This window comes from Aethina tumida, chromosome 5 (assembly GCF_024364675.1).
Source record: "Aethina tumida isolate Nest 87 chromosome 5, icAetTumi1.1, whole genome shotgun sequence".
Taxonomy (NCBI): Eukaryota; Metazoa; Arthropoda; class Insecta; order Coleoptera; family Nitidulidae; genus Aethina; species Aethina tumida.
Genome location: NC_065439.1, coordinates 26,262,547 through 26,285,044, shown reverse-complemented (window position 1 = coordinate 26,285,044; position 22,498 = coordinate 26,262,547). Strand labels below are relative to the sequence as shown.

Sequence of the window (22,498 nt, the reverse complement as noted above, 5' to 3'; positions counted from 1 at the left end):
AACGTCCGGCCCGCAAAATTAAACCGGCCGGGGGGAAAACTTCCAGATAACTATTTGTAAACTGCGTTGTTTTCCTTCCCGGTGCCCATTTTGTCGATGGCCAATTTAAAGATTAAGATTAGCCGGTGCCTTTCGGATGCCCGCAGAGGGGCAATAACTCATTGTTCCGGATCACTTCGGGAACTGGAAACGGACGAAAACAATTGCGATAAGAATGCGAGGAATGCGCAACTTTTGCGTTTCGTTCTCGACGCCGCGACCTTTAAACAAACCCGTGTACATGGAACTTACGCCGCGTTGCCAGCAAGGCTCCCGACCTATTCGCAACATCTTACTCATTGTTTACTGTTATTGTAATGTGTTATGTTTTATGTGCGCAGTAAACTAATTATAGACAGATTTCCCCGTTCTATTTTAACCATCGATTGGATGAACTCAGATTTTTGCTGTAACGCGATCCACCCTCCCCCCCTGTTAAATTCGTTTTATTCAATTTGGCCGAAGCCGACCAAATAAATCCCGGATAAGGTGGAATAAAATGTAAATAATCTCGTAAAACGAGTGGCTAATTGTTAAATTGAGGTAACTTACATAGGATTAATTTCATTAGCGGGGCGTTGGCAACGATTCGGTAGATAAAGTTGCTGGAATTATATAGATTAGTCGGCGTTCGGCGAACAGAAAGGAAACTGCAAATTACAAATGCTGCCAAATTTATGGCAGCCACCAAGTACGATCGAAATTAACTTTACTCGGAATCCAGTCGATTTCCGAAAGAGGGATAACCGTGGACAAACTTATCGATAATGTTAGAGGGTTGTTGGCACTAATGGGTGCTACAAAATTACGCTAATTTGCGGTAGATAAAGCACCGCTGGTTTTTGTTTCAACATTCTTGCCAGTTAACCAGGGATAAATCCTGATTAAGGGTACAAGCTTTTTTGGATAAGTTTCAGCTTACATTTTCAGTTAAATTTACACAGTTAAAAACATGACATATTTGACTCCTTATATTTTTTGCTTCCTAACAAGATTTTTGCTATTTTAGCAAGGAATACATCCTGGTTTTTAAGTTAATTTTACACAGTTAAGATCTCTGAAAGCTTGGAGATTGTCTTCGCCAATTTATTTCTGTGACTTGTTTATTATCCTTTCTCTATATTTTTGTTTCTTAACAACATTTTTGCTATTTAACAATAACAATAAATCCTGGTTCAGAATAGAGGTATTTTTGAACAAGTTACAGCTTTCATTTTCAGTTAAATTTACATAATGAAAAAACTCTGAATCTTAAGATTGTCGTCTTCAATTTATATCTGTGACTTGTTTATTATCATCCCTCTATATTTTAGTTTCTTAACAAAAATTTTGCTATTTAACATGGGATAAATCCTGGTTCAGAATAGAGGTATTTTTGAACAAGTTACAGCTTACTATTTCAGTTAAATTTACAAAATGAAAAAACTCTGAAAGTTAAGATTATCATCTTCAATTTATATCTGTGACTTGTTTATTATCATCTCTCTATATTTTTGTTTCTTAACAACATTTTTGCAATTTAGCAAGGGATAAATCCTGGTTCGGAATAGAGGTATTTTGGAACAAGTTACAGCTTACATTTTCAGTTAAATTTACACGATGAAAAAACTCTGAAAGTTAAGATTGTCGTCTTCAATTTATACCTGTGACTTGTTTATTATCATCCCTCTATATTTTTGTTTCTTAACAACATTTTTGCTATTTAACAAGGGAAAAATCCTGGTTCAGAATAGAGGTATTTTTGAACAAGTTACAGCTTACATTTTCAGTTAAATTTACATAATGAAAAAACTCTGAAAGTTAAGATTGTCCTCTTCGATTTATATCTGTGACTTGTTTATTATCATCTCTCTACATTTTTTTTTTTTCTTAACAACATTTTTGCTATTTATCAAGGGATAAATCCTGGTTCAAAATAGAGGTATTTTTGAACAAGTTACAACTTACATTTTCAGTTAAATTTACACATTTAAAAACTCTGAAAGTTAAGATTGTCCTCTTCAATTTATATCTGTGACTTGTTTATTATCATCTCTCTATATTTTTGTTTCTTAACAACATTTTTGCTATTTAACAAGGGATAAATCCTGGTTCAGAATAGAGGTATTTTTGCACAAGTTACAGCTTACATTTTCAGTTAAATTTACACAATGAAAAAACTCTGAAAGTTAAGATTGTCCTATTCGATTTATATCTGTGACTTGTTTATTATCATCTCTCTACATTTTTTTTTTTCTTAACAACATTTTTGCTATTTATCAAGGGATAAATCATGGTTCAAAATAGAGGTATTTTTGAACAAGTTACAACTTACATTTTCAGTTAAATTTACACAATGAAAAAACTCTGAAAGTTAAGATTGTCCTCTTCAATTTATATTTGTGACTAGTTTATTATCATCTCCCTATATTTTTGTTTCTTGACAACATTTTTGCTATTTAACAAGGGATAAATCGAGGTTCAGAATAGAGGTATTTTTGAACAAGTCACTGCTTACATTTTCAGTTATATTTACACAGTGAAAAAACTCTGAAAGTTAAGGTTGTCCTCTTCAATTTATATCTGTGACTTGTTTATTATCATCTCTACATTTTTTTCTTAACAACATTTTTGCTATTTAACAAGGGATAAATTCTGGTTCAGAATAGAAGTATTTTTGAACAAGTTACAGCTTACATTTTCAGTTAAATTTACACAATGAAAAAACTCTGAAAGTTAAGATTGTCCTCTTCAATTTATATCTGTGACTTGTTTATTATCATCTCTCTATATTTTTGTTTCTTAACAACATTTTTGCTATTTGACAAGGGATAAATCCTGGTTCAGAATAGAGGTATTTTTGCACAAGTTACAGCTTACATTTTCAGTTAAATTTACACAATGAAAAAACTCTGAAAGTTAAGATTGTCCTATTCGATTTATATCTGTGACTTGTTTATTATCATCTCTCTACATTTTTTTTTTTCTTAACAACATTTTTGCTATTTATCAAGGGATAAATCATGGTTCAAAATAGAGGTATTTTTGAACAAGTTACAACTTACATTTTCAGTTAAATTTACACAATGAAAAAACTCTGAAAGTTAAGATTGTCCTCTTCAATTTATATTTGTGACTAGTTTATTATCATCTCCCTATATTTTTGTTTCTTGACAACATTTTTGCTATTTAACAAGGGATAAATCGAGGTTCAGAATAGAGGTATTTTTGAACAAGTCACTGCTTACATTTTCAGTTATATTTACACAGTGAAAAAACTCTGAAAGTTAAGGTTGTCCTCTTCAATTTATATCTGTGACTTGTTTATTATCATCTCTACATTTTTTTCTTAACAACATTTTTGCTATTTAACAAGGGATAAATCGAGGTTCAGAATAGAGGTATTTTTGAACAAGTCACTGCTTACATTTTCAGTTATATTTACACAGTGAAAAAACTCTGAAAGTTAAGGTTGTCCTCTTCAATTTATATCTGTGACTTGTTTATTATCATCTCTACATTTTTTTCTTAACAACATTTTTGCTATTTAACAAGGGATAAATCCTGGTTCAGAATAGAAGTATTTTTGAACAAGTTACAGCTTACATTTTCAGTTAAATTTACACAATGAAAAAACTCTGAAAGTTAAGATTGTCCTCTTCAATTTATATCTGTGACTTGTTTATTATCATCTCTCTATATTTTTGTTTCTTAACAACATTTTTACTATTTAACAAGGGATAAATCCTGGTTCAGAATAGAGGTATTTTTGAATAAGTTACAGTTTACATTTTCAGTTAAATTTACACAATGAAAAATCTCTGAAAGTTAAGATTGTCCTCTTCAATTTAAATCTGTGACTAGTTTATTATCATCTCTCTATATTTTTGTTTCTTAACAACATTTTTACTATTTAACAAGGGATCAATCCTGGTTCAGGATAGAGGTATTTTTTAACAAGTTTCAGCTTACATTTTCAGTTAAACATACACAACTAAATACTCTGAAAATTAATGTTGTCTCCTTCCAGTTATAATTGTATCTTAGTTATTTTCATGATTCTCCTTCTTTCCTTAGTTCACACGTGCACAAGCCCCTAGAGATGTTATTGTTCCTTTTGTTGCCGAGTTATTATTGTAAATCCACCTTTGTCTTTTATGGGCAATAAACGTTATGACCACTTTATATCATCATATTAATTCCATTTCGAGGCATTCATTGCACCGATACACACGTGAGTGGCCGGCATTGCTTGTGCGTGACGATTTTTTTTCAGCAAACAGGTTGAAGAATCGCATTAATGAAATAAACGCCGGCCCCGGCTCAATCTTCCCCCAGTTCTGGCCGTCCCCTTCGGTAACTCATCCTTGCGGTGCGACGATCGTCCTAGCATATCTCGACGTTCGTGCGATGCACCTTTAGAAACGCCGTTGCATATTTATGACGAATCTGTTCATGCATCGCCGTCGAGCTTTGTTCGACGGGCAGCGCTCGAAGGAGGCACTCGAACAGGAAAACACGCGTTTGTCGACATAACATGGCGTAAGAGAACGAGACCGTGAAGAACAACACGCTGTTGCCAAACGCCCGTCGATTTTGATGGCTAATTTTTGACGTCGCCGACAATAATTCGAAACGCGGCAGCTGGAATCGTCGATGTTCTGTGACATTAAGCCGTCACATTACGGGGAATATCCTGTTGTAAGTTCCCCGCAAAATAGACACGCCATCCCGTAAATCTGGTTAATTTGGTTTGCTCAGGCGGAAAATCGCACGTTCGAAAGAAAAATACGAATTCCTCAGGTGGTTTAATTCGCAATTTTACGGTGAAACTGTACAATTATGGAAATACAAATTCGAACGGCGTTTATCGAATCGATGTTTCAATCAGTGCCTGGGTAATACAAACAAAAAGTGGGACCGCTTGTGCAAATAATGCGCCGAAAATTACCTCCTTAATAAGTCATTTTGCTTCCTTAAAACAGCTCCCCGATACGTCTATACTTCCAGCAGGCATATTGACATTCAAATAATCTTAATATAAGTTTAGAGCCAATTTACTCGGTGCCACGGTGAGGCAGAAACCTGAGCGAAGATTTAATAAGCTTAGTTCAACAATCTTTGACTGATTTAATTAGTTTCCCATTTAATTCATTAATTATGTTTACACTACATTTGTAATGCCTTAATTAGTTTTGCCCGACTAAATCCAATACGTTTTTTGTTGCAGGTATGTTACAAAAATGCTGGACGCGGTAAGAGTTTATTCCTTACGCTTATCGGTGAGAACCGCCGTTTTAAGACGGATGCCAGATCTTCTGAAACTTTATCGGTTGCATAACTCGAACAGTTTTTTGCGACAGATCTCATGCACATAAAGAGTGTATTTATGTTTATGCACTGGCTAGTTAACCAGAATAGTTAGTTACAATTATGACAAAGTTCCTGTGTAACTACGATCAAGTTTTATTTAATTACATCAGGCTAATAACCCGATGGTCGTTTCCTTTATACCATTCAGAACTAGTTTCCGACGACGGTATAATGTTACAACTACATATTGAGACGTTGTAAACTTTATAACATCGACACTGGACTACAAAACCATCAACGATATTAAAGTCATGCCGTATTGGAATCGTTGAAAAGAAACCGCAGACTTTTCGCTGGGCACACATGCAAATTGGACGACGAAAGGGGCATGCCAAAGGGAATACCCGAAAAAATGCATGAACTCCTTATATTAATATTTTAATTTTTTACCATTACAAAATCATCACATTGTATATGAAAAAAATTAATGGGTGAAAGTATTTATAACTACGAAGTGCTAAAAATGAATGCTCAAGCAGAGTATATGTTGATTTATTAGATAATAATATATAATCTTGGTGATTTGAGTCTAAAATATTATACAAGTTTTTTACTTTAATTTTCTTTATGCAAATTATATATTATTAAGGATAATTACTAAATGTAATAATCTGATGATCTTCGAAGGATAACCATTTAATTTTTGTTGTGAAATAATTCTCCTTCATTATACAGAATCAATAAATTTTATAAAATAAATTAATGAAAGTTATTAATAGAATTATAGAACTTTTTATTATTCATTACAAATTATCTACATTGAAATAATTCTCATTATTATTAATTCAATTAAAATAAATTTAAGAAAATAATTAATAAACTACTCTAAACTTAATAAAGTTCTTATTACAGTTTAACTTTTATTAACTATAAATTTACAAAAAATTTTAATATTAATAATATTCAATAAATTTATAACTAATTTGCAACCACAATTATCAAAAAAATAAATAAATAAATAAATAAATAATTTTATTTATTACAAACTATCTTAATTGAATTAACTCTCATTATTATTAATTCAATTCATATAAATTTATGAAAATAATTAATAAACTACCCTAAATTTAATCAAGATCTTCTTACAGTATAATTTTTATTAATTTTAATATATCAATCTATTTTTTTTTTTATTTTAGAACTAAAACATTTTCAAAAAAATTCAAAAACACGTCTAATAAATATTTGAAAATTGTTACAAATTTGTAACTAATTTTCAACTATAATTATATAAAAAAAATTAAAATAATTTTATTTATTACAAATTATTTTCATTGAAGAAATTCTCATTATTATTAATTCAATTTATCTAAATTTAAGAAAATAATAAAGTTCTTATTACAGTTTAATTTTTATAATTTTTTAATATATGAATTTGTTTTTTTATTATTTTAGAACTGAAACGCTTTCAAAAAATTCAAAAATACATCTAATAAATATTTGATAATTATCACAAATTTAAAACTAATTTTCAGCTGAAATTATATAAAAAAAATTAAAATAATTTTATTTATTATAAATTATCTTCATTGAAGAAATTCTCATTAATTGTCACAAACTTGTAACTAATTTTCAGCTACAATTATAAAAAATTTTAAAACAATTTTGTTTAATTTAAGTAATTCTCATTATTATTAATTCAATTTATATAAATTTAAGAAAATAATTAATGAACTATTCCGAATTTAATAAAGTTCTTATTACAGTTTAAAAATCAAAAATACATCTAATAAATATTTGATAATTGTCACAAATTTGTAACTAATCTTCAGCTACAATTAAATATATAAAAAAATTTAAAATAATTTTATTTATTTGAAATTATCTTCATTCGACTCATTCTCATTATTATTAATTCAATTCATATTAATTTATAAAAATAATTAATAAACTACTCTGAATTTAATAATGTTCTTATTACACTTTTATTTTTATTATTTTTTAATATATTAATCTATTTTTTATTATTTTAGAACTGAAATATTTTCAAAAATAAGTCAAAAATACTTCTAATAAATATCTGATAATTTTTCTCATAATTTTTTAATAAATCTGACAAATTTGTAACTAATTTTCAGCCACAATTATGAAAAAAATAAAATAATTTTATTTATTACAAATTATCTTCATTAAAGTAATTCTCAGTATTATTAATTCAATTCATATAAATTTATGAAAATAATTAATAAAGTATTCCAAATTTAGTAGTTTTTATTACAGTTTAATTTTTATTATTATTTTAGGAATGAAAAACTAACTTTCATCTACAATTATTAAAAAATAATAATAATTAAAATAATTTTGTATATTACAAATTATCTTCAGTTTTAGACGAATTTTGATGGAATATAAAAATCCTTAATAGGTCTTGATCTAATTATCCATTTATATAAAGCATAAATTATCACAGTAATTATCAGTAAAATGTTTTTTTTATACAAAATTTTATTACCTCAAAATTATTTTAAAATTATACAAGTATAACTTACATTATTTAAAGTATTTTAACGTAGACTTTGTCTGTTTTAAATTAATTATTATTCAAAAATCTACTACTACTACTACATTGTGAATTTTCTATAATTCTTATAACAGATAATAACTTCAATTGTTGATTTTGATCATATCTTATAGACATACAGATATAAATAAAGATGATGTTGATTATTGGCAGGAAACAAGCACTTAATATTAATGTGAAAAACCCATGTGGCAATCTTTATTTATCACTACATTTATAATAAAAATTATTTTGGTATCCAAGTCTATTGGCAAAAACACATTTTTTAAAACCATGTACTTTTTAAAAGCGACCAGTAGAACTAGGAATTTCTCGTGTAAGTCTAACAACGAAGCGTACCAATTTAAAATAGTTTCTTTCTTCCATTGTGAATGAAGCATCCCAAACAAATCTCTTATTCGTTGTCCAAGGTCAGATATGTTCAATGCCACCGACTTCTTCGTCAGATAATCCTCCAGTTTCCGTACAATAATGCCATTGTCCGAGATTTTTTCACCGTGGAAATTCCTGGGCTGCATCAATTAGTCCCCCCCATCGTCGTTAATTGAACGCGCTGACCAGATGTTTGATGTGCGCCTTTACTACAATAATTAGATCTAGTAGCCGGTCGCTGGATGCTTATGGATTTTTCAGCCGTTCCGAATGGTGCTCGAACCGCGTACAACGAACTACTTATAAAATTTAATAGCACTCCCAGTGTTAAGATGCTCAAGGAGCGTTAACGCTGGATATCAGCCGTCACACGCGAATGTCAGATGGTCGGAACGCTCTGCAAAACAACCGGCGCAACGCAGATCGTTCACACCTCACAAATTAAATCGTCGCAATCTCCTTTAAATTACTCACCGTTCACAAAATTTCACACAAACCAACGCCTGGACGTGCAGGTATCGAACACGGGAATTATTTATAGGATCGACGAATTTTCCGCCATTAATTGTAAACAACGGGCCTAAAAATATTTACCTGTGGCGTAAACACAGAAGCATCCACTTGGAGATTTTCGCCTGGGCTCATGTAAAATGTATGAGCCTGCACTCGCATCCGTTCCGACCAGCGTAAAAATACCTCCGGGCCCGCGTTCATATTCTATTGCGAATATTTTTAAATGTTAATGTCGAATATGCAATGCGGAAATACGGAAAACTAAACCGGGAATATATTAAGCGAAATGAAAACGATAATCCGCGTGATTTTTTTCTCGATTTTGCAACGCAGTCGGCTGGAGATTTAGAGGATTTCATCATATAGAATAGATTAGTTACATTGTGTTAACGTGGAATTAAATTAAACTATTCAATCTTTCGTTAATTTATCAACAATTTATGGCTAAACCTTTACTCTTTATTTAAGTAATTGATATAAATAATATTTATTTAAATTGTAAAAAATATTTTCTCAATGTGATTTAAATTTTATATAAATTTCATTATTTTGTGATGCTTATTTATATATAAATATTAAAAAAAATCATTTTATAATATTATCTCATAATTAAAAAAAAACATGGTAAACATAAATGGAATTTAGTATGCACTTACTATTTATTAATCAGCTGCTATTTTTAACACCCAGTTTTATTCTAAGTACAAAATAACAAATTTTTATAAATATGTATTCATTAATTTGAAACAATCGTTTTAATGTACTTATTTTTAATAATTATTAATTTAATTAATTATTATTTTTCCTAAATTATTATTTTATTTCATCATTTTATCTTTTGATTAAATTTCAATTTTGTTAATAGACATTTCCATAGTAACAATTCTATATTAATTGTTAACTTAAATAATTAATTCGATTTAATTTTAATTCTGTTCATCCACAATTTCACAGTAAAAAATCTATATTAATATATTAATTTTAGTTAATTTCTAATATTTTTCTTTATTATTAATTAATAATTTAATGATTATTCCCCAACTTATTGTTTATTTGATTATAATCTTTGGTTAAATTTTAATTTTGTTTGTTAACAATTCCATAGTCAAAATTTTATATCAAATATATTAATTTTCCTTAACTTTTAATATTTTTCATTATTATTAATTTAATTAATTATTTCCTAAATTATTGTTTTAATTGATTTTAACCTTTGGTTAAATTTTAATTTTTTTCATCAACAATTCCACAGTAAAAATTCTATATTAAATATATTAATTTTACTTAACTTTATTCTATTTTATTATATCCTTTGGTTTAATTTCCTAAATTATTGTTTTATTTCATTATATCCTTTGGTTTTATTTTTTTTAACAACAATTCCACAGTAAAAATTCTATATTAAATATATTAATTTTATCTAACTTTCAACATATCTTTTTAATATCAATTATTAATTTTATTAATTATTCCCTAATTTATTGTTTTATTTGATTATATCCTTTGGTTAAAATTTAATTTTGTTCATCAAGTAAAAATTCTATATCAAAAATATGAATTTTCCTTAACTTTTAATGTTTTTTATTATTATTAATTATTAATCTATTTAATTATTCCCTAAATTATTGTTTTATTTGATTATATCCTTTAGTTAAGTAGTAAAAATTCTATATTAAATAAATTAATTTTACTTAACTTTCATTATTTTTTATTATTATTGATTAATAATTTTATTAATTATTCCCTAAATTATTGTTTTATTTGAGTATATCCTTCAGTTAAATTTTAATTTTGTTCATCAACAGTTCCACAGTAAAAATTTTATATTAAATATATTAATTTTATTTAACTTTAAAATTTTTTTATTATTACTATTACTACTATTTTTTTTATTACTACTATTTTTTATTATTACTATTAATTTAATTAATTATTCTCTAAGTTATTGTTTTATTTGTTTATATCCTTTGGTTAAATATTAATTTTGTTCATCAACAATTGCACAGTAAAAATTCTATATTAAGTGTATTAATTTTACTTACTTAACTTTTAATATATTTTTATTTTTATTAATTATTAATTCAATTAATTATTTTTTAAATTATTGTTTTATTCAATCATATTTTCTTATTAAATTTTAATTTTGTTCATCAACAATTCCACAGTAAAAATTCAGTATTAAATATAATAATCTTACTAATTTTTAATATTTTTTTATTATAAATCATTATTAATTATTAATTCAATCGATTAATTTTAATTTATTCTACAAAATTATATAACAATTTGTTTTAAAATATCAATTATTAAAAACTATTATGAAAAAAAAAATGTTTTAGAGTGGATAATTATTTTATTACTTACATTTATTAATAATTATTTATCTTTTCATTAATTATTTGTTATTTGAAGTATAATATAATATAATGAATATAAAATTCATTTTGAATTATTTTATATAATTTAATTAGTCAAAGGAACATAAAAATGGTTTATACTTTGTTCATTAATTAGACATGTTATATTATTTATTTAAGTTTATTTTTATACCTAACAAAATTTATTTATCAAAGAAACTTTAAACAAATATTTTTGAGAACGGTTTAATTAGTTCTAATAAAAACTGTTTTTATTTATCAGTTTGCTGATGGTGCATACATTTTTATTTTAAAATTCCTTTTTTTTTTTGAATAAATCTATTTATATGTTTTAACCTTTTGTAAAGTTATAATATTTTGTACTAAAATCAAATAATTTTTACAAACAAAAATTGTTTTTTTTTAAATACATTTATAGCTTCGTTATTTTTTATTTTATTTTCATTTTGTTGAAAAATGTAACTCGTTTCAGTCTACATAAGTAAATGGACATTTTAGTTATAATCTAAGAGGGAATTAATTTTAATAGCTGCTAATTTTCAAATCCTATCGCAATTTCATTAAATAAATGCCCCAGGAAAAAATAAAAGTTTAAGCCCTCGGTGCGAGACTCGACGGATATAAATCCGGCGTCGAACGAACATCTTCATTCCTAGTAAGCCGGAGTTATTTCTTTGTGTGGCATCGACTACGGCCTATTCCTAACCTTGACCGATGTTTGAACAGCGTACCCGGCTACTCCAAACACTCGGAGCACCGAGTTCTTGTGATTACTCGACTCGAACAAGGTATGCGCATTTCCTTTCATAAATTGCGTCGGGCTTTTTCAAGAATACAATATTAATTGTGGCGAGGCCGACAATTATGACTCGTTTCAGAAAATTACTGTGGTTACTTTTTGGTCTGGATAAACAACGCTAATTATAAAAGGAAGGTACTTCCTACGGATAGGTGCCGGGGCAATTATGTAAAGCAGGCACAACTTCAACGACCTATGACAAGGCTACCGCCGTTGTATCTTATGCAATCCATTACAAGAGCTTTATTTATTACATACGAGTTATTTTTCTTTTTTTTTTAATGGTCGTACACAACGTTTCTCAGCCGAGTTGTCCGGTCTTTGACTCGTTATTAATTTACGATTGAGTCGATCAATTCGACGAATTAAACACGTCAGTTGGCGAATACTGTGGAACAAATATTGATATTAATTTTTATGGGTCCGTGTCTTTGAGTACCTGATGGTATATTTATTGGATTCATAGAGTTCAGTTATTTTATTTATATTATTCACTTTAAATATTTATGTACGTCGTTTGGATATTGGTAATATCTTCCGTTCTCAATATAATAAAATTTAGCAACCCTCCTCCTTTTATTAAACAAACATGCTGTGGTGTAAGAAAGCATTGAATTAATTTTTGTTCTGATGTTTTGGTTCCATTTGTATCATAAACATTGGGTATACGTTTTTGCTTAATCTTAAATTGAGGAGGATTTAAAGTGATTGAGCTCTAGAAATGACAACAAAGCTGCCATAAATTTTATTTATATCTAATAAACTATATATTAAACAAATTAAAAATGTTTTCATTATGTTTTAAAATAAATAAGTAGAATTTGCTGCTATAATTGGGGTTTTGGAACATGATAATCTGTTAACTAGTATCCAAATGTCTAATAAGTCTAATAAATTTCACTTGGAATCGTTATCGACAAACTGGTAATGCCAATGTACGACATGCTGGTGGTCGACAATGAGCTACGACCAGAAGGCAGGACCGTTTTCTGATTATTTCTGCTAGAAGAAGTAGCATATTCTCTACATTCAGGCGTCGTTCAGACGTTAGAATCCCTCTAAAACTGTTTACCATCAGAAAATGGTTGTATGTTGCATGTCTTAGAGCCAGAAGACACCATCTTCAGAGACAATTTTACACTAGAAACCACCAGCCCCAAAATTTAAAAGTTCTTAGAAAAGAATGGAGATTTGTTCCCTAATTTTGACTATGCCAAAGACATTAAAACCAAGTACTGATTGAAAAAATGGAGCAGTTAATGTGCTTGTTTTAAAGTTCTGTTGTTGATGCAATTTTGTTCAATTTATGCAGGAGATTGCATTGTTTATTTTGAAATAATTCAAATTATTCACTTCAAAAGACTCGCTGTGTATTTCATTTCCGTTGTACCATTAAATGTAACCATCTGTTATTTTTTTCTCAAGTAATCCGTATTTTAATTAAGTTTAGTGGATGGATAAAACGAATGAAAGAGAGGTAAAATCAAGATGAGGCGTATAAGGCTTGTATCAAAGACGAGGGAGCCTGCAATAAGGTCTATTTATATCGTAATAATACAAAACTGAATGCTTTTAAATCACCAAACCGGATGAAGACCTTGAGAGTATTATGTAGAAAAATTATATTATATTATTAATGTACAAAGGCAAGTTCATTCATTCCACGCTCGAAGGCCACGGGTTCACTTCTTCAACCGTGTTAATATGGATTACGATTTTCTAACGTTTTTATACTAAAATTATAATACCATTAACGAAGGATTTGTTTCCCATGAATTCGTGTGTGTGTGTGTGTGTGATGGCTCTTTACCATACCTACGATGGTAATCTTTCCTGGCGTTTTTGCCCAGACGCCGCAGGACAATGCGCTTACTAAATATTTAATAATTAAACCGTATTAAGGACAACGCCGGTGTGGAACAATGGTTGGTCCCTTCGCCGTCCACCCCCGGCAGTGATGGACCCGTGCATTTTTAACGGCGCACAATCAACATGAAACGGAATCCCGGGTCCCCAGTTCTAATTATAATTTCCTCCAAGCACAGCACGATAATTACTTTTTTACGTCTTTGTTTGGGTGCGTGCGAAACACGTGGTCTTTTCCCTCCGAGCGACCAGTCTTTTTCATCTGCGGTCTTTCGGACGGGCCTGCGTAAACAAACCGACACGTAATGGGTTTGTTATTTAGTAATAAAGTTTATACCTACCGCTATGATGTTTCGTTTCGTTCACGTGTGCGGGGAACTTTCGTCGTAAACTCGCTTTAGTCACGTGACTTGCATGGAAAGAAGGGAAACTTTGTAGTCAGGGAAAAGGGTTTATTTTACAACTTCCATGGTTGTACCTGATCGGGGAGTTTGTTTCTAATCAAAGGATGAAAATCATAATTCAAAGTGATTGATTATTTCATGAGTATTTTCTACAATTGTAAAATGGCGTTGGAGCTATGGAAGAACATCTCACTGCTGAAATAATAAGAGATTGTCTGAAGTGGAGTTTAATACTTTCTTCAAGCAATGCTATGGTTCAAATTTTAAAAAACAAAGTCAATAAAATAATCAAGAAAACACCAAAAGACGAGGATGAACCATTAGCTGCTATCCACCACATTGGACATCTGCATTCTTCCAGAATGATTCTAAAGAAGTCACCCTGAGTTGGATAGTTTTTATCTTGACTAGGTAGAAATATTTTATCAGAAAACCTATTTTTGGAAATTGGTTGGTCAAGCTATATTCTATAAATCATTTATTCATCCAGTACCTCTTATTTGATGCTGAAGTTGTCTTTTTCATATTAAATTCGAAATATTAAAGACAATTTTAGTATGACAAATAAATTTTCATAATTATGTTTAACAATATAGAGAAATATACATTTAGAAAACTTTACAAACGCAAATTCTAAATGATGTTTAAAAATAGTGATGAGTTAGGATTCGTTTGTAATTAACGAATAAATTGCATTGTTTACGAGTTTGTCCAAGAAGTAATCAGTTAAAAACCAAGGCGTTAACATTCTCTAATGAGTTACATAAATTTTCTACATAACTGATTTTTACTACGGATAACTGTTTGTGTTTTTAATATTTAATTATCGAATACAAAAAATTTTAACTTATAATCAATCTATTATAACTAAATTAACTGTTAAAACATACTTAATTATAATTTATTAAAAATATGGTTTTTTGTTTTATTTTATGCCTGACTAAAATTATTTACTGGAACTGAATTTAATAAAACTTCTATACACATGAATGAATTCAATTCCATTTTATTTTTATTTAGTATTTTTTAGTAAATAAAAATTTAATATTGTTTTTGATGAAATTCTAATATTTACAATAAAACAGGAGTTTATCAAACATTGTTTTTATGAAAAAATAGTTTAATTAAAGGAAAATTTTTCAAAAATTATGGAAATTTTCTATTATATACATTACTTTATTATATATATTTTTTTAATGATTATTGATTAATAATTAAACTTAATTTTTGAAATTTTATGAATTTAAAATAATAATTTAAATTTTATGAATTTAAAATAATAATTTTATTATTTTTTTTAATTTAAGTTATTTTTAATTTTTTAATCTTATTTAAAATTTATGAATTCAACAAATAATTTTTATTTTTTTTTTTTAATATTTAATTTTTTACATTTACTTTTTCTCAAATTTAATAAATTCCAAATAATTTCATATATAGTTTTTTTAATTATAATATTTTTAATTTTTGAAATTAAAAACAAAAATTTTATTAATATTATTATTTTAATTTAACTGGTATTAAAATAAATAAAAATTTAATGTAGTTTTTGATGAAATTCTAACATTTACAATAAAACAGGAGTTTATTAAACATTATTTTTATGAAAAAATAATTTAACTGAAAGAAAATCTTTTGAAAATTATGGCAATTTACTATTAAATACATTATTTTATTTTATATATATATATATATTTTTTTAATTATTATTAATTAATAATTAATCTCAATTTTTTAAATTTTATAAATTTTAATTAACAGTTTAAATTAAAATTAACAATTTCAAATTTTATGAATTTAAAATAATAATTTTATCATTTTTTTTAATTTAATATATTTTTAATTTTTTAAGCTTATTTAAAACTTATGAATTCAACAAATAATTTTTATTTTTTATTAATATTTAATGTTTTAAGCTTACTCTTCTGAAATTTAATATTTTGCAAATAATTTTATATATTTTTTTAATTTAAAATAATTTTAATTTTTGAATTCAAAAACAAAAATGTTATTATAAAAAATAATTTAACTGAAAGAAAATCTTTTGAAAATTATGGCAATTTACTATTAAATACATTATTTTATTTTATATATATATATTTTTTTAATTATTATTAATTAATAATTAATCTCAATTTTTTAAATTTTATAAATTTTAATTAACAGTTTAAATTAAAATTAACAATTTCAAATTTTATGAATTTAAAATAATAATTTTATCATTTTTTTTAATTTAATATATTTTTAATTTTTTAAGCTTATTTAAAACTTATGAATTCAACAAATAATTTTTATTTTTTATTAATATTTAATGTTTTAAGCTTACTCTTCTGAAATTTAATATTTTGCAAATAATTTTATATATTTTTTTTAATTTAAAATAATTTTAATTTTTGAATTCAAAAACAAAAATGTTATTATTTTTATTATTTTAATTTAATTGGTATTTCACTTAGTTTAGTTTTTTAATTTTGTAGAAAAAGCTCTGCACTTTTATTTATTTTGAGTATTTAAAGTATTTAAATAATTTTTAATATATGTAACAATACAAAAACCATTATTTTAAAAGTAAATATTCATCAAACATATTACATAGAACAAATTTAAATGGGAGAAAATGGATCCCGAACCCTTTGTCCCACACGAACCTTCACCATATCCTTCAGGCAAACAAAATATGTTACAGTCTGCCCCGGAATTCCTTTTCCAAATTAATTTATTCAAACGTACATACATCGATTTTAGTACACCTCCGCGGAACGCACGACGTAATTAAAACAAACAATCAAAGCACAAAATGATATTGTTTAACCTAAACAAACCTAATTTTCTCGTCGTATTACAAAGGTACAAATTTGTCGCTATTTGTTTTCCACTCTCGGTGTACACTTTGATATTTTAATGATTTTGCGGACGTTTCAGCCGCTGCAAATTAAAGGGAAATTCAGCGTGTGCCTTCGGAAAATACATAAATCTGACCAACGTGTTTTTGCCAAATTAATTACGTATGTAAACAAGGGCAATTATGCTTTAATGTTAATTGAATAAATATTATGTATCACTAAGGTAGGAAGGAATGCCATGATAATTTTTGTTGTTAGCCATCGAATAATTTGCAGTATTTGTTACTAACGTTGTGAGTCATTAATATAATTGACTCACAGTGACTCTCGGTTGTTTATTCAGCATATGGGCTTCACCAAGTGCCACATATGGTATTCGTGCAGTTAGGAAAAGAATACCAATTGTGTTGGTATACAGAATCTCTAATGGCTAGTTCTTCTGAGCTGCGTCCTTAAATAATAATAAATTTCTTGTATATTTAAACACCCTTTTAATATATAAATGAGTAAGTGCCTGAACTTGTAGTTGGCTCTTCCGTGCCAACACAGGCGTGATCTATTGTTCCATTGTCCCAATCTCGAAGGAAAAACTTTAATATAAAACTAGTCAGCGAATACATAGTAACAATTCCGTTTTGTTTTTGTCCGCACTCGACGGAATTAATAACGTTTTACGACCAGCCATACAACAATAATGCATTATTGTATGAAAACATATTAACCGACGGGCGGCATTTTTATAAAATCGACAATAAATTTGCGATTTTGCGGCCGCATTGTCGTCGAACAAGAAACGCAATTCCGCAAAGGCCTTTAATTACGGGCTGAAAGTAATCGCGATTGCCATATGTCGTTTCCATATTACCTCGCTTTCCGTTTGTGCACCGCGGTGTCCGTTGACACTGACCACCGTACTCAAGGCTAACTCCGGACACCAGGTTCAACGTCAGGAGCCGCTGGAATAAAGCCCGACGCTCGAATCGTTGGCTTGGTTATATCATTTTTTTCAAAAAATTAATAGACGACCGCATTATTGTTGTATTGGTTTTAGCACTAACGTCACAATCGACTCGCACCCGATGGTGTTCCACAAAGCTGCCTGTACGTTGACACCGTTCTTGCTCAAGGTTATCCTCAGGTTCAATGATAGATATAAACCAGTAGCTTTCGCACATGAGGGTCCAATAAATTTATTCAGCGATAAGAATAGCACATGCACACTTTGCCTAGAGTCGGGTTCGATTTTTGTTGTTGACTGTTATGTAAATCGCTTTTGACCTCACCACTCACAATTGCGTTTGTGTTAGACGCTCTTAAGATAAACTTGTTTCAGTTCCTCAATTGTGGCAATTTATCAGATTAATAATTAAAGGAATTTTTGGCTAATCAATAATTCAAAAAGTGGTGGATGCGCCAAAATTTTAGAGAAAGTTATCAGAAATAAATTATTTTATTAAATTATGAACAAAATAAATGACCAAGAAATAAAAACGTCTTAAAATATGCTGCCTTTTTAAAAAAATATTATAATTGTCAAAATGTAATGAAATCACTTTTATCACATTTTGAACAAAAAGTTTGACTTAAGACAAGTTATTCCATAAAATCAATGGTCAAATTTTAAATTTGAGTACTGTATCTCTATAGAAATACTAAACACCATATTTCTAAGAGTCGTTAATTGTATGGAACACCCTGTATATTTCTACAGAAAATATATATAAAATAGTATAGATTTTTCCTAAATGTTTATTGTATTTTTTATATAGTTGTACACTTTTCCCACTAAAAGAATTGATCAAACAAATTTTATAAAAAATTAAAATGTACCTTGAAACAGATTCTGGTTTAATCTACAACAAAATAAAGGCCGTAATGCAACTTTTTAAGTAAATAAAACCACTTTTATCAAATCTCTGTAAAAGTACAATGTTTAACCCTTCAGTTATAGGACTACATAGTTCTAAAGAAGTATTAAAAATAAATTTAAACTAGTGTAAATTTTTCAAAAAAAAGTTTAATATTATTTATTTAATTTGTTGTAATACTTCATTTAAAAGGAAACTTGATTTACATATAAAAATATGCATCTTCTAATTTTTAAAGCACACAAAATCAAGTTTAAAGTAAAAAATAAATTATTTTTATTAAGGTAGCATATTTTTTGGGACATATTCCCTTAATTGTTTTAATAAAGGAATGGTCTTGAATAACCGATTATTAATTAATGTGATTATTGTTTAACTCATTAGCAAATAATACTGGAAACCACCTCCTTCAGTTCAATAGACTAACATTACATCAATTTAACCAAATTTCCATTAATCCGTATATCGATATCGTTACTGAATAATGCAGTGGATAATTCACCCTTCCTAATTAACTATACAGCCAATTAAAGTAACATAACTAACCCCCAAGAAGAACATTTAACCATAAAATTATATTTTAAAATACACTCTGTTACAATATTTCAAATGGTACAATGACTGGTCACTTCTCAGTTTAGATTTCCCAGCTTTCGGGTCCATTGTTAAAGGGATGACGGGCTAATGTGTGAATTAACTTGTTTCGATCACAATAGATTTAGAGAAACGCTTGCCACATTAATATCGACTAATTCAATACTTATTTCTGTGCCATCATCGTTTTTAATCTATTTAGTAATTTTAGAAAAGCATCAAAACACCTGATGATACTTCTGCTTTCACGTCCGTTGTCAACTGGAAATAATGCATTTGTTAATTGATATTACTCTCAACGAATGCGAAGAGTAATTAAGTTTCAAAGAAAAAATGTCCCGCAGGTAAAATACATAAATTAGCAGCATTTCCAACTAATTAAAATTTTATTAACGATTAACAAAATATTTTCTCCGAATAATTACTTCTTAACCAAGTTCACAAATAAGATTTTGTCTGATATATCCCCACTAACAAAGGAAACTCCGTCCGGATTATAATCCTTTAAAAATTAAATTATCCACCACACAAAGGGTAAAACGTTCTTGCAGGTTTAAAGTAAACAGTCAGTTTAATTAAGTAAGTGTATTTATATCTCCGCTATGCCGGGCCATAAACGTGCCTTATGTATTTATTTTACACGGTTTAATTTTTTTTCGTAAAAGGAAAACCTCTTAGCAATTAGATATTAAAATTTAATCTTTGTAATTTTTAAAGACACAAATTATATTAAGTAACACTTACAGTGTTTAATTCTAAAATATCTTTTGTTCAACAGTTACAGTAAAAGAAAGTTCTGAGTTTTTGAAACTAAAGTAAAGTGTGGTGAATGAGGTATTTGAGTCTCTAATACCAAAGTGGTCTTAGGCTATCATGAAGAAGCAGGACTAAAAAAGCTTCTTTTCCATGAACTTGGTCAATTTAAAGCAGTAGACAGTTTCATTGATTGTTTGGCCTCTTAATATAGTACTACCCATTATAAAGTATTCAAAAACTTCCTTAAGTACTGATCTATTTCTAAGCATGTGCCACGAGAATTTTGATTAATTTATCATTTTGTACAGGTTTCAGGACAACATTGACGTTGTTATTGCCACTTTTAATCTGACAAAATTAAAATTTAGTGATTTCATCACTTACAGTACAAAAAATGATTTTTTAGTCATAAATAAAACAAAGAAAATATATATAAATTACTATTTTGCACACAAATAAACGATTAGTGTTCAACAACATTAAAACAATAATATCTTTATCCGAACGCTTGTTGACAATGTTTTTGGTAATCGTTAATGAAATCGGTTAATTACCGTGCACAATTTGTAATGGATTTCAGTGATAAAATGAAAAGAGTACGGTGGTAAATACCAATTAAATCTGTCATTACCTGTAATGATTAAATTAGTCGAAACTTCATTAACGGGGTTCCGGCGGTTTGGTCGAATTACATTTATCGTCGAGCACGGATCGTTTTTTAAACATTTACAATTGTATTATGCCAATTAAACTGCGATGAAATTTAATAATTCCATTGTTTTTTCTGTTGCAGGTACGTATACCAACGACAAACGTTCTCGAACCGGAATTCAGTGAGTGGGTACATTAAAATTTCATTATAATACCTTCCGTTTTTCCACTTTTGTTTAAATTAGAAAAACCAACCCGGGCAAATCCACTTAGAGCCGACGATACGGGCATCGCCTTATTTACTTATTTATTAAAATTCCCCGCCCCCCCCCCCCCCTCGCGCACACCGTAACGTGAACGAATCGAATAATTCCTTATGCGTATCTCGTACGCACGATTCTTATTTCGTGGGGATCCGGACGTCGGTTTTTCGGTTGCCGCGTGTCGGTGGTGGTGTTTGTTTAAAAATTAGCGCGGTCGCACGGCAAAAACGGGTGCGGGTGATAAATATTTTTGGGGACGGCGCCGACTGGAGCCGTGAGAATTTGCGTCGTGTACAATGCAAACGGGATAAATAAAATTGAATTGGAATTGTGTTTGTTTCAATTTGGTTAAACTATTCGATTACTTGTTTCTCATCTAATTTGTGGATGGTGTGTGTTTAACAGAATTGGACCAGTTTTACTAGAGGGTTAATTTAATTTGTACGTCTTATTTTGCACAATACGTAATTTATGAAATATAATTGATTTTTACTTAGTTTTGTGAACTGAGCTTATTTATCAATTTTGACAATTTTTTGAATTGTCTAAGAAATTAAATTTAACAAGAAAATTCTTATTTTTTAAAAGCTTTAGCAGAAAATAATTAAAATACACTTTACAATTGAACTTGTATGTAGCATGTTTATCAATTTTGAAAATCTTTTTTAACTTACATAAATAAATTCAATAAATATATTCTTATTTTTATATTTTTAAAAGATCTAACAAAATACTATATTTTTTTAAAAGCTTTATTAGAAGAAATTTAAAATTTTAAAATAAATTTCCAACTGGACTTAAATATAACATGTTCATCAATTATTCGACTCTTTCTCAACTTAAATAATAAAATTTAACAAAAATATTCTTATTTTAATATATTTTTTAAAAGCTTTAGCAGAATAAATTTAAAATATTCTAAGAAATTTCGAATTGGTCTTATATCTAACATATTTATCAATTTTTATAATCCTTTTCAGCTTAAATACTAAAATTTAAGAAGAATATTCTTATTTTACTATATTTTGAAAGCTTTAGCAGAAGAAATTTAAAATTTTAATACAAATTTCCAATTGGACTTAAATCTAACATGTTTATCAATTATTCGACTCTTTCTCAGCTTAAATAATAAAATTTAACAAGAATATTCTTATTTTAATATATTTTTTAAAAGCTTTAGCAGAATAAATTTAAAATATTCTAAGAAATTTCGAATTTGTCTTATATTTCACATATTTATCTATTTTTATAATCCTTTTTAGCTTAAATATTAAAATTT

At 27.9% G+C, this 22,498-nt stretch overlaps 1 protein-coding gene across 13 annotated transcripts in view; it reads left to right on the top strand.

Annotated features, from left to right (window-relative positions):
- Window positions 1-22,498, top strand: part of LOC109602114 (polypyrimidine tract-binding protein 2) — a 319,967-nt gene that overhangs the window by 220,607 nt on the left and 76,862 nt on the right. Inside the window, exon 2 of one of the 13 annotated variants that reach the window (XM_049967107.1) lies at window positions 5,249-5,273. The exons of the other annotated variants lie outside the window; for them this stretch is intronic. Within the exon in view, the coding sequence (XP_049823064.1) occupies window positions 5,262-5,273 (12 nt within the window). The 5' untranslated portion in view covers window positions 5,249-5,261. The remainder of the gene's footprint in view (window positions 1-5,248; window positions 5,274-22,498) is intronic. 13 annotated transcript variants of the gene reach the window in all.